Source organism: Octodon degus, unplaced genomic scaffold, assembly GCF_000260255.1.
Source record: "Octodon degus isolate 3935 unplaced genomic scaffold, OctDeg1.0 scaffold00158, whole genome shotgun sequence".
In the NCBI taxonomy this organism is placed as follows: domain Eukaryota; kingdom Metazoa; phylum Chordata; class Mammalia; order Rodentia; family Octodontidae; genus Octodon; species Octodon degus.
In genome coordinates this window covers 6,577,393-6,595,372 of record NW_004524734.1, presented here as the reverse complement: position 1 = coordinate 6,595,372, position 17,980 = coordinate 6,577,393, and the positions used below count along the sequence as shown (strand labels likewise).

The window sequence follows — 17,980 nt, the reverse complement described above, 5'->3', positions numbered from 1 at the left end:
TTTTTTTTTTTTTTCTGTATTTAGGACAGAGTTCTACAGGGTCTACAGAGTCTCACTACATAGATCAGACTCGTAATGATCTCCTGTTTTCAGCCTCCCAAACTCTGGGATTACAGGCACATGCCACCCTGCCCAGTCTCAACAGGCATCTCAGTGCGCCCCAGGGTTGGGGTCAGAAGAGCATGCCAGGGATCTAACCCCAGCCTCTGTGCTCTGCCTAAGCAGGCACTTTAGTCCACTGAGCTATCCTGTCAGATTTTCAATTGAGATGAAAGGCAAATACCCACAATCTACATAAGTTATGGTATCCCTAGTGTGGCTGTTTATCAGATCACTTTTTTTAACGAAAGCGAGAGAGAGAGAGAGAGAGAGAGAGAGAGAGAGAGAGAGAATAAAGCGAGCAACAGAGCATCACTTATACATCACTCGACACAGGTTTTCTTGAGCACCCACTGGCGCCGAGTCCTGCTGGAGGTGAGAGGCTGTACTGCCCAGCAGCTGAAGATCTCTTTCCTCAAGGGATGTTCCACAACACATGGGTTTGCAATGTCATAGGTCTCATTTTGAATCCTGGCCATGCTATGTCACTTGAGCAAAGGATTGATGCTTTCTTTTACAAAATAGGGGTAATTATTAGTATTTCTTAAAAGCATGCTTTATAACAGGCACAAGAACTAAGCATGTATACTTGTTAGTGCATAGAAGTCCTCACAATCAGCCTATGAGAAAAGCTGTTTTTATCATTGTCATGTTACAAATAAGGAAACCCAGACACAGTGGCGCATGTGGAGTACCAGAGAAGAAACTTAAAACAACATAGATGTTACAGAAATTACCAACATCGGTTTATTTTCCTCTTTAAGTATGCTATACGGGATGTCTTCACGGATAGGCACAATGACATAGAGCTCTGAGTGCAAGCAGTTTACTATTATTATTATTACTCTTATCATTACCATTACTATAGTTTTCTGGGGTTTCTGGTTATATGCTGAAATACACTAAAAAAAGATCAGTACTTCTGATCAAATTTTGTGTACTCCAAAATGTAATCCAGAGCTGTAGGTTCAGCTGTAGAACACTTGCCCAGCATACATGAGGCTCTGGGTTTCAATCCCAATTCTACAGCACAGAAACACAAACAGCTCTGTGCTTAGCTCTGGTTGAAAACAATACTGCGTAACAGCCTCGTTCTTCTTGGCATTTTTCTGTCCATAAAGTGATTGGCTTCCTATAACAGTTATGACTGTGCACAGGACATTTGAACACAGATTTCCTAAAACAAAAAATGAGCCTCTCCTGCTCTGGATTTTTCTGCCCCTCTTTCCTCGATTCTAAAGGCTAAGACCAGATGCTAAACAAAAACAAGACCTACATACCACTCTGTGGTTTCAACGTCCCCTCATGTGATAGAAAATGATTGTGTGGTCAGCTGCAGCCCCTTGGCAGCTCTGGGGCCCTGAAGAGTGCCACACTTTGTCACTTTCCACACCTCTCCTTGGGCTTGTTACCCATACCCATTCATAGATCAGTGGGGGTTAATTACACTAACAGTATTATTCAAAAAGAAACGAAGTAGACCTGCTTTGCTGCTCCAGGAGTCCTCTCTGCTTACTGCAAGCCTGAATTTATGTCTCACACCCCTGCGTTACCAAAATCAAGAATAATTTTAAATCACAAGCAGATAAAATTCTGGGCCCAGGATGAATTTCCTGCCGGTCACATTTCAGGACTGTCATCTCATGTTCATCAGCTTGGAAAGTGTGTGCTGAATAATGGGATGTTAAGAAAATTCACAGGGCTGGTGAGATAGCTCAGTGGTCTAAAGCGCCTGCTTAGGCAAGCTTAGGCAAACATGCAGGGACCTTGGTTCAATCCCCAGCACCACATGCTATGCCAGCCCCACCCCCAGGGTGGGCTGAGCTCACCATTAAAAAAAAAAAGAAAAAAGAAATAAAGGAAACATTAAAAAAAGAGAGAGAGAATTCACAGATTCACAGAACATATTTTCTAAATATTCTATTTGTCTTGTTTGCACTAAATGAAATTATCTCACATAATCAGTCTTTACAATGCAAAGTCAAGTCAACTGAACATTTTAAAAATGTAATACTATTCCCCAAAAAAGGCAATTTCATACCACCACATTTTTGTGGCAATGAGAACTGTAGTGGCACATTATTTGATGTAGAAATAAATGCTTCAGTACCTTTAATTTGAGCTTCAACAAATAGCGAATGTCTCAATAGTAATGTTGCAAATTGTGTTGTCCTGCAGGCTTGTAGCTGTCTATCAACATTGGTTAGAGTCTACAGAAATTCCTTAGCAGAATACTCACCCCAAGATAATTGCCATCAATGAACACGACAGGGAGAGAAGGCGCTTCAGAAACTCGTCGGCATCGCTCATCTAACTCTTTTCCATATTCTCCATTCAGAGCTATGTTTTTCTCTTCAAATTTTACTCGATGATTTTGGAAGATCTTCCTAACCAGTTCACATCTTTCAAAAGTTGTCCTTACCACACGGAGGCAAGTGGTATAAATCACTATGCGGTCAAATTCTAGGTCAGTTGATGGTTGCTGAAGGGAAAGCATTGCAGTGTAAATATATTTGCTTTTACATTCGTATATATTATTTTCTTGAGATAATTAATGAACTTTAATTGCATACACATTAAAGTATGCAACAAAAGTCAAATGAACCCTTTATTTCTCAATTTCAAAATATTTCTTTTTTTTTTCTTTGAAACAGAGTCTCACTACTTCAGGTTGACCTTGAACTCACTATGTACCTCAGGCTGGCCTTGAACTTATGCCAGTGCTCTAGCCTCAGCCTGCCAAGCACTGGGACTACAGCTATGCCTAGAGAAGACATTTCTTTTGAAAGTTAAACATCCATAATTGAGATAGGATAGAGACAACAATTAATATAATTTAAATAGGGTATTACATATTGAAAAAATAAATGAACATATAAATGAATATAATTTATTTTCCTTTTCTTATTAATACACCATGTAATGGCACATCTTAAAACTGATGCTGTCTTCCATAGATACTTTGCAAGAAAATAATGAATGACTATTTTTTTAACACTTTCTAGCCATGGTTCAACTATGAAATCTGCTTCTCCATCCCAAAGGAAAACACATCACAGAATAGTGAGAGTTAGCACTGAACCAGTTGGAAATTTTTCTACATACTAATTTACTAAATTTAATGGTCTTTTAAACAACAATTTCAAGAGAATAATAAAACCTGTACCATGGGGTTGTTCTGAGGTCGAAGTAGCACAAAACCTGTTCCTGTCTAGCACTGAGTGACAGGGTTCCTGTCTGCGTTGAGAAGACTCTGTCATGGAAATAAAGGACTGGTGGGCCAGAAAGGGCATGGACAGAAGCAGACAAAAGTAAGCGAGGGTCAAAGCCAAGCCTGAAAGCAACCAAAAAACAGAAAAGGACACACTGAAGTAGAAGCCAGCAAAACTAAACCAAGGCCGTAGGTGATGATCATTTTCTGTGTTTCCCACTAAGCCAGATATCAGTACTGATACTGACCTAGAAAGCCCAGCTCAGCGCTGCTGAATGATGCTAAGGGGCTGCTCAGGTAGATTCTGACATCAACCAAAGAGCTCCTTTTCTTCCTTCTGACAGTCCTACTTGGCAGAGACTGGACAGAATACAACTATGCTGTGAGCCAAGGGATGCCTGAGTTTTCACAGGGTTACAGTGGGTGACAGCACAATCACAAAAATTTTAATTTTTTTAATAAGCACAATCACACAATTTTAATACCCCAAGAAGTCAAAGTCATGGAAATAATTCCAGACAGCTAAATACCAGCCATATCAAGTACCACCACTTCACATACAAAAACATCAGACCACTCTGCCAACATGCACATGGAGCAAATTTGAGGTAGGAAGGATGTCGTATATTCGAAGGGGTTATTTGAAAAAATTCCTAAAAAAGATCTTATTGCACAATTTTTGGTATAGTTTAGAAGAAAGTTTTGCTAGAGGTAGAGGCAGAATGGGTGATTTCCCACAATCATTTCCAGTTTTATAATATGAATTTTAAATGACACAGTCATTAGAAAAAGAAAAAAATTCCCCCTCTACATCTACTTCATCTTTTTTCCTTCAACAGATTTATCTAAGCATCTGGCTAGAAATCTAAAAATAGCCTCTGAGTAGTTCACTGTCCCTCTTTCCTTTCTTGAGGGTTACCATGGGAATAGTGTGACGAAGGATATAAGCATCGCAAAAGCTACTGGGGTCTGCAGCCTGCTGGTTTTCAGATAGCTGACCCACACAGGGACAAGGGCAGCCCATCACCTCCTTTCTGTTAATGAAAAACAAAAACAAACAAACAAACAAAAAAAAAAAAACCCTGTAGCAAGCTTGAAAGCCCCACAACAAAAAACAGCACACAAATGTGTGTTGGACCAGGATAGAAACTGCCATAAGGCGAATAAGGGGCTACCAAAGTTTCCCCCAGGGTCCTCAGCCTGCATTTTGCCCTGCAAGAGCCAGCAGGAAGCAGGAAGCACTTTAGTCACCTGCTTGCCTTGAGACAGTTCTGAAGCCTTCCGACCCACTGGAGCTGACCTTGGAATTCAGGCCAACAGTTAGTCCCATCTGTTCCCTACAGATGATCGGCCTGAACTGGGCTCTGCTGCAGAGCTGGAGCAAATCCAGTGGGAATTCCTGTTCCTTGTAGGTCCAGCAGGTCTGCTGAATCAGGTTTCCAGACTTGCCCAAGTATCTCTGGAAATCAATCACCCTAGAAGTTCCCAAACAACTCCAAGAGTTCTGTTCCACAGCTTAAAAACATGTTTTTGTTTTCGGTACCGGGGATTGAGCTCAGGGCCTTGCGCTTACCAGGCAAGTGCTTTAAAAACGTTATTAAATTTTATCATAATTTTTAATTTGTAATATCAATGGCAGATTTAATGACAAATTAACTTCATTTGTCTAACTAGAACTTTCATGATATTACTATACTGATTTACAGTTCTAGAAGTCTATCCTCAGACAGGAGCCTTCACAGGAGAATTAAATTCAATTTGATCAATTTAGAGAGCAAAACCCCAGGAGCACACCTTCCAAAGACTGCAAGATGCCCACTCCACAGAGCCTATAAACTTTCTTTTGGTTTTTCTGACTTTCCTCAAGCAAAGTCTCCACTAACTCCCACTGCTATTGAAGAAATCCCTTGCCTTTGACATAATGATTATGAGTGAAAGAGCTTTGCTGCTCTACCGAAATAGGATACCACTTTTACCAGAGATTAGTGCCACACAAGGGGCATTTTAAAAATTTTTGTTTGCCTATTTAGTCAAAAAAGATTCTGTTGAGATAGGCAAGTTGTAGGGAGCTATTTTCCTTGTCCCTAAAGGCAGAGTGAATAGCTCAGATCACACAGAATGTCAGAAGGCAAACTGGGACTGGATCCAGCTTTCTGGATGGTCAGGCAGGGGGCCAACCTGGCACCAAGAACACTAATTTTAATTACCAAGTTCTGCAGTGGAGAGCAGGGCTGTGGGCTTCTGTAAAGGGCAAGAAGGTTTTACATCTATTTATCCCTTTTTCCTCTCCATACCATTTTGTAAACTCTATAGTTAAGAGAGCCTAATGAATTGCTTCTAAATATTAAATCTAAGTAAATAAACTCTTGCCCACCTTGTTCTGAAGTCACTTCTGTTTCTCAGTTTTGGACATAATATGATTTGAAAGTCCAAGTTGTCTGTACCCTGTTCCTGTTTTAGCTTGTTTTCTGGATTTATTTTCCTTCTAGCCATTCATTTTTCTTTCTTCTTCAGTTGGGAAGGGAAGGATGATTTTCTATAGTATATTCCCATTATACTTATTGTGGGTGTTTGTCCATGGACTTCCACTTGCCAATGCTGATCTGGCTACAGTCACTGATGAATGCCCAATAAGCCAGCAGCAAAGGCAAATACTGAGTCTTCAATACCATTCCTGGGGTGATCAACCTGTGACCCATGGTAGGTTGATTACATTGGACCACTTTCATTGTGGAAGACTTTGGACTTTGTCTTCACTGGCATAAACACCTATTCTGGATATGGATTGCCTTTGCTGCATATAATGCTTCTGCCAAAACTACCATCCATAGACTCAGAATGCATTATCTACCATCATGGAATTCCACATAACACTGCCTCTGACAAAGAAACACATTTTACAGCCATGGGTTCACCTCATAGAATTCACTCATGTTACCATGTTCTTTACCACCCAGAAGCAGCTGGATTGATAGAAAGGTGGAATGGCCTTCTGAAGACACGATTGTGGTGCCAACTAGGTGGAATAGCTTATGATACTGTGTCTGCCATAGCCAGGATTCATTGCGCCACGAATCAAGGAGTGGAAGTAGGAATAATACCACCTCCTTTTACCCCTAGTGATGCACTAGCAAAATTTTTCCTTCCTGTCCCATGACCCTATGTTCTACTGGCTTAGAACTTATAGAAGAGAGTAGGTTTATACAAGGAAGCACAACAATGATACCACTGAACTGGAAGCTAAGACCTCCCCTGATTAATTTAGTCTTCTCTGAAATGTAAGGCAAACTTAACTGTAAGCCATTGTACAAATGAAAAGTTAAACACTTCTAACATTCAATGGCACAAAATAAACAATTTTATTCCAGAAGTTCCAAACAGGGGAATACAAAGAAATGGAGCCAAAATAAGTCCAAATTCCAACAGGGAAAATATTAAGTCTGTAGTTCCCTGTGCAGCATCAGAGGCAATCTGTAACAAAGTAGGAGCTCTACAGGGCTTGGATAGCTCCCTGAGTAATGCTCCTGGTTGTAGCTCCCACAGTTTTTCCCTTGGCTGTACAGGTGGAGTGCCTGGATCGCTGGGCACTCTGAATGCAGTCCTCAGGAACAAATTGTCTATGCTGCTGCCATTCTAGAACAAGTGGTCTGCAGCTTTCTCTACAAAGCAGTCTTTCACCTTTGCCATTTTGAAGATGAAAGAATGGAAATTTGCTGCTTGTTGTAAAGCCCGCATATTTTGTTCTGTTGCTACTCAGTGATCCAGACCTCCTCTGCTCTATCTGCATAGTGTTATAAGTCACAGAAGAAGAACAGAGACCAAAAAACAAAAGAAATTTGGAGTGCTTTATTAGCTGAGCTCAGTGGCGACACTCACCCAGGATAATAGGAGAATACATGCCTTCTAAGCTCTCTGAGACTGTTACAAAACTGGGTGGTCCTGCAGCCTGCACATAAGGGAGGTTCAGCGGAGAGGGGGGGACAAGACACACTCACAAGAATCAAGATAACTTTAAGAACAAGAGGTTACATTCTTGCAGCAGGTGGTCATATTTCCTGAACAGGCAGATACGATCTTTACGACATAGTGCTGATCATGGGTGGGATACATTCCGTGATTTGACAATAGACCAAAACAAATAGTTTGAACATTAACAGGCCATGTCCAAAGTACAGGGTGATGATTTGGAGTCACAAAATGGAGTCGAAGTTGTCAGGCTCTAACACATATTCCATGGTTTTACTAATGCTTCGTTTCTGGCCCAACTCACATTTTAAATCATCGTGCTGGTCCCTTTGCTCTTTATTTGCAACAAAAGTTCGGCTAAAAGCCCCCAGCAATAGTCATGTCACATGACTCAACATTCAACTGCCTTGAAATTTCTTCTACCAGATTAATTGGTTAACCTCCTTTAATCTTAGTCCCATGTAGTGATATGAATCAGAAGTTTACCATACAGAGGGAGCAAGGAACAAGAGCAGAGCCTACAGAAACTGGTTCCTTGTTACTCTGGCAAGCTAGAGACAAGGTAGTAATGGATTCCTGGAGGCAGCTCCCACCCTGTCTGTTCTTTGTTCCTTTACCTCAGAAGTTACCAACCAATGATATGTAAACTAGCTGGTGAAAGCCAGAAGGCAATATAGATGACAGTTTGTTTGTACCAAATTACTTACGCACATTCCTTAGCTGTTTGTAGCCCTCAATAAATCTGAGAAGCTTCTCTGGTTCAGAGTTCACTTAGAGAAAGACTAATCTCAGTGAGACTTCTGAAGCTGTATCCATCAGGTCTCATTTCTTTCCACATAGACTCATAATAGACAAGTGGCATGCAACCTGGGACATGGAAGATGATCAGTGGTGAGTTAAGAGAGACCTTACCGCATGGGAATAGTACACCCAGAATAGGCGAGACCAGCAGGAAAAGCTCAGAGTAATGGGAAACTCCACTTCAGTAGAAAGTGAATATGTCCATCTTAACTGGATATTACTTAAAGAAGTGGGTGTAAAGGTGAAACCAAAGAGTTTCGAAGAATTATTTTCCCTTATAAAAAGGCATTGTTAATGGTTTCTGCCTAAGGGAAAGGCTGCTTTAAACTTAAAAGTTTGGAAACAAGTTATGAGAATGCTTTGTCGTGCTCTCCAAAATGGGGAACCAATTCCTCTTCATGTATGGTCTTCTTGTAGTTTAATTTCCTTAACTTTGGAACCATTGCAATCAGATTTAGAAGAGTTTAAGAAATATTTGAAAAGGTTAGCTTCCAACGCTGATTGTTATGGGTCACTCAGAATAGGAACCAGGTCAGCCAGATTGGAAATTAAAAAGCTGTTTATTCCTGAGCTCAAGGCCCCCAGTCAGCTCTCATATAGGTGAAGACCAAAAAGGGAGCTAGCCCAGGAAGCAGGGGGCTTTTAAAACATGGAAACACATTCAGTTTGGTAACCAAATTTATTGTCTGACACAAAATAATGCTTTCAGGGTTAGTGTGACCACTACTCAAACTAAATTTTCTGGGGCTTTGTTTCAGTTTCTGATTATCTTGCACCTGAGTACCTGCATGCAGCCTTGCATAGCCTGAGGTTTCAAGAAGTTAGAGCCCATTTAGTTTCCTTTTGAAGTCATCTGGTAAGCTTACTTTGTTTACAGGAATTAGTGAGGAAGGAATTTTATTTTAGCAAACAGCAAGAAACAGGCACTAGTTACTAAACAACTTAGAACAGTGGTGAGTACACATATTTTACACAACAGAAAACACAAGATTTACATTTATAGCTTAAAATGTGAGTTGACCCATTACATTGATATTGGCAAGCTTCAAGAGCAGCTTCTGCACAAATAAGATACCTCACAGGAGACATTTTTATGACCTCTGCCTTCGTCACTCGCAAATGCAGATGCTAGCATAGAAAAAGAAAAGGACAAAAATAGAAAAGGGGTCCTCTGTGGTGCATAATTATGATATGGTTGCACACCCTCCATACCTCCTGCATGAAGGCGCTCCCCTGCGTGCCAAGAGTATCAGTTTTTTAAATTTCGCAATGCTCTATAGCAGGGATGACTCTGACAAATTGGGTTCTAAAAGGACAGTTATAGCATTGCAAACCATCTCCTCAGAATCAAAGGATTTGGAGGATGTAGAACAGAAGGAAACTAAGAATGAGGTATGGGAGCTGCAAACCAAGGTAAGGCAATTATCCTAATTGCTTTCTAAATTGACTGAAAAGCGGAGGTCTCTACCCCTATAGCTTCTCCATCTCGGTTCACAAAAATTCAGCCCCTACTGCCATCTTTTGACCCTTCTGTTTCTCCATATGAGGAAAAAAAGGAAGCCCCCATAAAAGTTTATAAAAGTGTGATATCTCAGGCTCTTATGCAAGGGAGACAACAGGGAGATCCTGAAGCTTATTCTGTCCCTTTGGGTATTTTTCCTGTGGTGATTCAACACCATCCACCAAATGCTCATTTTCCCCAAGAGTATGTACATTGGGAACACCAACCTCTGGCATTCAAGGTTATAGAAGATTTAAAGCAGGCTGTCATGACCTATGGTATGCAATCAACCTATGTGATTGGTTTAATACAAGGATTAACAAATGAACATAGATTAATTCCTCATGATTGGGAAGTTTTGTGCTGTACTATTTTGGAGCCAATCCAACATTTGCAGTTTAGAACTTGGTGGAAAGATGCAGCTGATGTTCAAGAGAGGGTTAACAGGGGACAAAATCCCCCATTAATGTTTCATCAGATCAGCTCACTGGGTCAGGGCCTGGCTTGGTGTCCAAGCCCTGTTGCAATATGATGATGTGGCTGTTGTGCAAACTCGTATTCGTTACTTGAGGGCGTGGGAAAAGGTGGCAAGGCCAGGGGATGCTCAAACATCCTTTGCTAAAGTTCTCCAATCTAATAAGGAACTATATGTAGATTTTGTCTCCCAATTAAGGGAGGCTGTATACAAAACAGTGAGAGCACCAGATTTGAAGGAGTTATTGTTACAAACTTTGGCTTCTGAGAATGCGAATACCGAACGTCAAAAGGCTCTGTGTCCAATAAAGGGACAGGGTACATCACTGGAAGAATACATTAAGGCCTGCGCTGATATTGGCCCAGAGCCATATAAAGCTAATTTATTGGCAACTGCCTTACAGTCTTTTTTTAAACAAAAATCATATCAAGTGCTTTAAGTGTGGAAAAATGGGTCATATGAGAAAAGATTGTAGAAAAGGACAAGATAAAAAGAAAAAAGGAGATAAGAATAACAAGACTGCTCCAAGACCTTGCCAGAGATGTGGAAAAGGTAAACATTGGGCTAATGAATGCCACTGCAAATTTAATAAGCATGGCCAACCCTTACAATCTTGAGGAAACTGAAGAGTGCGTCCATCCTCCAGGGGCCCAGAAATAAGCGATATAGGATACCCACAGTTTCCATTGGCTAGCCCAAATTTCAATCAAACACAGGGTCACAGATCTTTTCCATGCAACTCCCGGAAGCAGAAGTGTGGCTTAAGATCTGATGGCTGTGGAAACCCAGCTTTTGCTCCAAGCGTGCGCAGTTTACAAAATTAAAACTAGTTTTCAGCCCTATTCCAAAGGATACTGTAGCTCTGATTGTAGAATGGATTAGTATTATTACCCAAGGTGTATTTGTACATTTGGTAATTACTGACAGTGATTATGAAGGAGAAATATTCCTTAGGATATCTACTATTAAACCTTTTTGAGTTAAAACTTAACTGCTTATTAAAGATAGAAGTCAGCTTCTCTTTATTACACATAGTAAAACTCTTTCTGCATTGCCTGACCCTATTGTCAGCAGGAAACAACTGGATAGATTATTTACTTGCAGATAATGTTCAAGCTGTCTTCTAAAAGTTTTGTAAGAATAAAAAGGTTCTTTTTACATTGCAAACAGTTGGTTCCAAGCCATGGGGAGCTGCCAGGGGAGGGACACAAACTGAGATCAAGGAGGGCCCTACACACCTATCTACTCCCATCCTAGGCTGACCTAGATAGGCATCTACAAGATAGGTTCAGCTGCAGAGGCCTGTTTTCCTGGTGCTAAGTAGGTGGGTCATGACCATGACATGCTGTGGCTCTAACATTGGCTATGTGCATGCCTGGCTTTGCAAGTTCTTAAGACTCAGGACAGTATCTATGTAGTATCTATGTTTAAAATCTGGGCAAAAACAAAGCCTCCAGTGGTCAGAGCCAGAGCAACAGTGAGCACACACAGTGGCTGCACTCAGGGGCCATGGTCACAGGCCATAGCTCCCTTCAAGTTTAGGAGATAATGTGGGCTCTAGAAAACCCTTTGTAGGTACTAAGACTACTAAACTACTGCTAACAGCTTATCAGCACAGCTATGGAGTAAAATCAATCAAAGGCAGAGCCCCAACACTAAATGGCCTGCAGGTTTTGTTTGATGTAATTAAACAGGGAACGTAATTTATACAGGGAAATCAAAGTTATAATTCTATCCAACCAAACCATTGTTTAAGCCACACCAGATTCTTATATTGCTCAATTGGTCATTCATTTTTGCTAAAAATTTTAAAATTATTAAAAAGAAATATTGGGTTAGGACATAAAAACTAATTAAAGGAAAAACATTTTAAAGGCTTTTCAAATGCAAGTGTGGGTGGCCTCCAGTAGGGCAGCTACAAAGGTGAAAGGTCATTGCCCCAGGATATGTTAAAAGACTACTTAAAATTCTTTTAATTCCTAGTAAGTTTGATGGCTTGTTTTACTGACCTAAATTAAAAATGGCATTAAAAATAGGGCTTTGATATTTTACAAACAAATATAAGGTTTTGGAATAATGTCTAAAAACCATGGAGTTTGAACAGTTGCATGATTTTGACATCCTATTTAAATAATAAAAGGCCTAATAGTGACCTTCAAAGGGGTTCAAGCTATGATAACATCTTCATATTTGGCTCAATTTATGCAACAGAGATATACTGTGCCCCATACTGTTCAGATTAATCATTCATGATTTTCAGACTTTATTTATGCTCATGTTTTTCCAGAGAATCTGGAATGACTGATTTGGGTACCAGAGTATACTGTCAGGCTACACTGATACAGGGAAATCTCCAAATGACACAGAGAAAAACTGATCTCTCAAACTAAAAGGGACCTGGCCTGGGACGAGTTCGTGTTCTCTAAAATCAAAGAATTAATTTTAGGAACAAACAGAGGTTATGAACAGTATATACTTATTGGGGGAAAGAAAGCTCCTGTCCAAGAGAGGGACAGGAGGGGGCTCCGAGTGGGTTGTCCCCAGGAAGCTGTTTTTTTCAGGGATTTTTATAGAGGAAAACCATGTGGTGAGGCAGGTCTAAGGTAATGGAGAAGCCAAGGGAACTCGCTTAGGTGGGCATGAGGTGGGACAAAACTATAGTAAACCAATGAGATTACAAGCACCATTGCTCAGGTAAAATTGATTAAATCCAAAACCAAATGGGGAAGTGAGTCAGGTACCAAGCAGGCATGAATATGGGACACAGTCTCTTCCTGTTGGGGGTGGGGCTACTGAATCATTTGGGCTCTTTGAAAGTGATTGATGCCTATTTAGAATCTCAATACCAGATGCCCATCCCTGGGAGAGTATTTTGCTGTGTTTCCTCTTTTGTCTTGGTTTGAGGTATGGTCCATACATAAGGGTCTCTCTCTTCCAAGTTGTAAAGTCAACTTGTCTTCCATCTTGTCTCCTTGAAGGCCTGGCCCTTTCTGACTGCCTATAGCATTTCTATCTAATTCAACTGCCTACAACAATAACATGAAGCCAGATTTGAAAAAGAGGTTAACAGCAATGAGGCTAGATCTAGCCTGGGTCCTATTCAAGGAACTGACCAAATGAAAATCTAAGGCCTAACTAGGTGACAAGAAATATAAAAATACAAAATATCTGTATTAATTATGAATAAAAGATTTTATTCTTTCTACATTTTTCTAATAAAAGATCTCTAATAATTGACAAGTAACAAAATCTGACTAGACTACTTATACAATTTCTAAAAGTTATATATTGCTTATTTATTTGTTTGTTTTGGTATTTTAGGGAAGGATCTACAGGGTGTTCAGGGTCTCACTACTAAATCAGACTCATAGTGAGCCACCTGTTTACAGCCTCCCAAGAGCTGGAATTACAGGCGTGCGCCACCATGCCCAGTCTCAATTGCAGTCTCAGAGTGCCCCGGGGGCTGGCTGGCACAACAGGCCCAGGGATCAAACCCTGGACCCCTGCGTCTGCTTGTAGGCACTTTAATCCACTAAGCTTTTGGGCCAGCCCTAAAAGTTATAATAGAGTTGTTATACTTTAATTTGGCCAAATATTTGAGTGCACTCTTAATTTTATAAGGATGTTTTTGTGTCTGTGTATTTATGTGTTTGTGTGTCTTTCAACACACATGAACAGCTGTTCCTCTTTTTTTTCTTTTTGGTGATTTATTCTAAATATAATTTGAGATATAGACTTAAAACATGCTTTTTCTTAAATTACCAGATAGTCAAAGTGATATTAAAATACACAATACATAATAAGGTTTAAACTAATTAAACAAAAATTCCCTAGAGTGGAAAAAAAATTATTAGAGAAGAGTCCAATTGATGAATAAAAGGTGTGACCAGCCTTTTTTACTCATTAATGAGGAGCTCCCAGTAATCTCAATAGTCTCTTAGGAGACACCCTCGATAAATAGATCATTGGTTAAAATAAAGTTTTTCAAAAAATGTTACAATAAGCATTTCTTTTTAAAGTTGGTTTTGGTACAAAACTAACTTAAGAAACAAAGGTTTTCATATGTGTATGGCAATTCACTATTGTTAATCTCATGGTATATTAAGTATAATTATGATGCCAGGTATATGGATATTTCAAAATGTAAAACAAAGATTGCTTTTTGGGATGCAACTTTTTTACAGATTCAAACTTCTGTCTTTAACATAAACCTTGTGATGTATAGCCCACTTAAGGATGACTAATTACATAAAATAATTTTATGTATGAGATAGAGATGATTGGTTAAAAGTGTTATGTTATGTCAAAATGGAAATCTAAGTATGTCACAAAACGTCATCAGGATTGTCTTACTATAATGCTGTATATGGTTTAGATTTCTAAATTTATATGTAAAATTATATAACTTTGATCTGTTAACATTCTATAGGAACTTAAATATTAAAATATCCATTGGCAATTATCAAATGAGTTGACAGAGTTTAAACAAAATGCTCATTAAATGAAAAGGGGGAAATGGTATGAGAATACACATGAAAACACCTAGATTAATTGTACAAAAAGCTCTATTTACATTAAAATTTTTGAATCAACTGGCTGGTGGATTTTCTGCTGCATACTGGTGTTAGACAAAAGAAGTACTGGAAAAGTGATTTGGGTGCCAACTTGACAAAAACTAGAAAATGAGCAAATGTAAATATTTTGATAGAAAAATGGTATCAAATTGTTTCTTTCCATGGTGGTTTTGCTGTCATTTCTGGTAAATGTTAAAAGTAATTTTAGTTATTGGGCTTTGTATACATGTCTAAATTCTTCTATTAGCTTTAACTTTTGTAGGGAGAGCATTTATATTCCTAAGGCAAGGACCAGGATTTTTCTTTCTGTATAACACAATACCCATGGCAAGATTGTCCTTCCACGATGCTGTTCCAACATTTGCTGAAGGCACTAAAGAAAAGAACAAAAAGAATGAACTCTTGATAGCCATAGATTTAGAAATAATAGCAGTCACAGTTATAGCTGCTACAGCTGGAAAAGCACTGAGCCAAGGCATATAAACTGTTCACTTTGTGCAGCAGTGCACACAGACTCAGAACAATTATGGACTTTAAAGACATATAGGTTCAGAGTTAATACTAAGAAAAATGATTTAGAACAAGCTGTTATTATGCTAGTAGATCAAACAGTTAATCTATAACATCAACTTTGTTTAAAAAATGACCTACATACCTCCTCATTATGTGTAACTCCCAATTCCATGGAATCAAACTCATTTCCCATGGGAAAGTATAAAAAAGCACTTATTGTATCTTAGTAATATTACCTCTGATATTCTGTCTCTTCAGCAACATAAAGATAATGCTTTTGAAAAACAACTGTCAGAATTGTCTGGTACTAATCTGTTATAAGACATCTCTAATGGCATTGAAATCCTTAAATCCTTTTCATGCTATTCCATGGTTTAGTGGAAGTATAGTAATAATTTGTTTATGCTGTCTCTGTACTGTTTGTATATCTTGCGTAGCCTGGCCACAAGGACCAGCCAACCAACAAGTCTTGAATCAGTCATTGGTAGTCCTTGCTCTGATGCTTCACAAGAATTTAGCATAATATAGAAACTGGGAAATGTAGTGATAAGAGTCAGAAGTTTACTGTACCAAGGGAGCAAGGAACAAAGAACAGAGCCTAAGGAAACTGGTTCCTTGTTACTCTGGCAAGCTGGAGATAGGTAGTAATGGATTCCTGGAAGCAGCGGCTTGTCTGTTCTTTGCTCCTTTACCTGGGAAGTTACCAACCAGTGATATGTAAACTAGCTGGTGAATACTGGAAGGCAATATAGATAGCAGTTTGTTTACATCATTATGCACATTCCTTAGCTGTTCATAGCTCTCAATAAATGTGAGAAGTTTCCCTGGCTCAGGGCTCACGTAGAGACTAATCTCAGTGAAACCTCTGAAGCTATATTCATCAGGTCTTCTCATTTCTTTTGGCACTGACTCATAACATACAACAGTCCCAGGCAAATTCTCTGGACACAAGCAAAATACAATTAAACTTTCTGCCAAGACCTAACATACAACATTTGGACTCCCATAGCCTATGCAGTCCTTCTTTGCATCAGAACTCTCCCTGCCTGATCTTTACTAGCAGGACTTCTGTCAGCCTTCCGGACTTCTGAGATCTGATCAGCATTTCCATACAGAACAGCCTAAGGTGTTCCAGGTCTATTTTTTCATGGGACATCTCAGAACCTTTCCAAATTCTTCCCACAAGCAATTTTCCCAAGGTTCTTGAACCACATGATCAAGTATTGTCACATCAAAGACCTCACTCCTTGTACCAAATTCTGTCTTAGACACTTTTCTCTTATTGATGAGACAAAATACCTGATACCCAAAGTTAAAAGACAGATTTATTTAGCACACAGTCTGTGGAGGTTTCAGTCATTAATCAACTAGCTCCGAGGCTGGATGGCATGACACAGTAGCAACAGTTCAAAGCATCAGAAGGCAGCAAAAGTAACAACAGGGAGTAAGCCTGTTGTCCTGCCTTCTATGCAGGCCACCGACCCTCGACCCTCGGGTGTAGCATTCATACTACCTCTCTACCCTCCTCTTGCACAGGTGTGGGATGTTTAGAAAGTGAGAACCCTGGCCTCCTACTGAATTATTTAGTTAAACTTTTAAACCTCTAAGCATCATGCAATAAATAACATCCTAGATGGTAAAGGCAGGTATTCTACATGCCAGGATGTGGAACGGCTGAGTTACTTACTAAAATTTCTAAACTTGTCAAGTTGACACAATATATCAATCATAGCACCACTTCTTGACAACACATTGTTTGTGTCTTTCTTGTGGTCTAAGGTTGGAACTTTGAGGAAATATACAAGACTATAAGGCACACATCATAAAAATAATCATAATATCATTCATGTCATGATCACTGCATTTTTAGGTGCAGGTTTAAGACTACAAATGGTACTTCGTATTAACTTTATCGTAAACGTTAAGGATTATAATCCATATTTTACCATTGAGGAAACTGACATTTGGATAAATTTAAGGTAATTGTGGGTAAAAATAAAAGAACCAAAATTTAAAGCTGGATTTGCCTCATAAATCCTTGCTCTTTCCTTAGAAAGATGTTATGTAATATTCTTGAAGACAAAGAACCAAAGGGTCACATTGTTCTAGCATTGGGTGACCAGTTGTATAAACAATCTGAATAACAGATGTTATCATGAAGAGATTGTATCAGACATAAACCTGAAATCTTACTCTCACTCCTCCACGTCCTCCAAGTCTCTGGTAAAATGTCAGGACCTGAGATAGACCTTTCTTCAGTACCCTATAGAAAATCACTCTCCCTTCTTTCCGTCCTTTCTTCTTTCCTCCCTACCTTGTTTTTAAATCTAGATTTTAAGAGTGTTTAGTACTGTAGATCACTATATATGTATGTTTAGTGGTTTACTATCACATCAAATAAAATTGAACCCCAGTGAAGCGAAGACTTAGTTTAATTCAACAGAACTAAGAATGTAGAATGCAATTTAGTGCACAATAGATGTTCGGTGAACATGTTCTTCTTTCTTTTCCACGCCTTCAGCTAGAATTTGTTTTGAAACCCCTCTTTATAATGGAATAATCTTGGATTACCTCTGTATGTTCTTTTTTTGAAATCTCCAAAACAGAGTAACTAATGTCTACTTTGTGGTGATTTGTGATTAAAGCATCTAAAGATTAGAAAAACCCTTAACATGAAGCCTGGTTGATAATAAACACTGAATAAATGGTATTTTTGTTATTAATACCATTGTTACTATAAGTACTATTGATGCATATTATCACCATCATCACTATTGCTGAAAACAGAAATTTCAAATATACAGATATCATCAACCTCATGAACTTGATGCCAAAGTTTA

At 39.1% G+C, this 17,980-nt stretch overlaps 1 protein-coding gene and 1 pseudogene across 1 annotated transcript in view; both read right to left on the bottom strand.

Moving 5' to 3' along the window:
- Grxcr1 (glutaredoxin and cysteine rich domain containing 1) overlaps positions 1-17,980 on the bottom strand; it is a 173,908-nt gene that overhangs the window by 95,092 nt on the left and 60,836 nt on the right. The window contains exon 2 of the mRNA XM_004642663.3: positions 2,339-2,581. Coding sequence (XP_004642720.1) covers positions 2,339-2,581 — 243 coding nt within the window. The remainder of the gene's footprint in view (positions 1-2,338; positions 2,582-17,980) is intronic.
- The window catches only part of LOC105743725, a 51,677-nt pseudogene continuing 41,197 nt past the window's right edge, over positions 7,501-17,980 (bottom strand).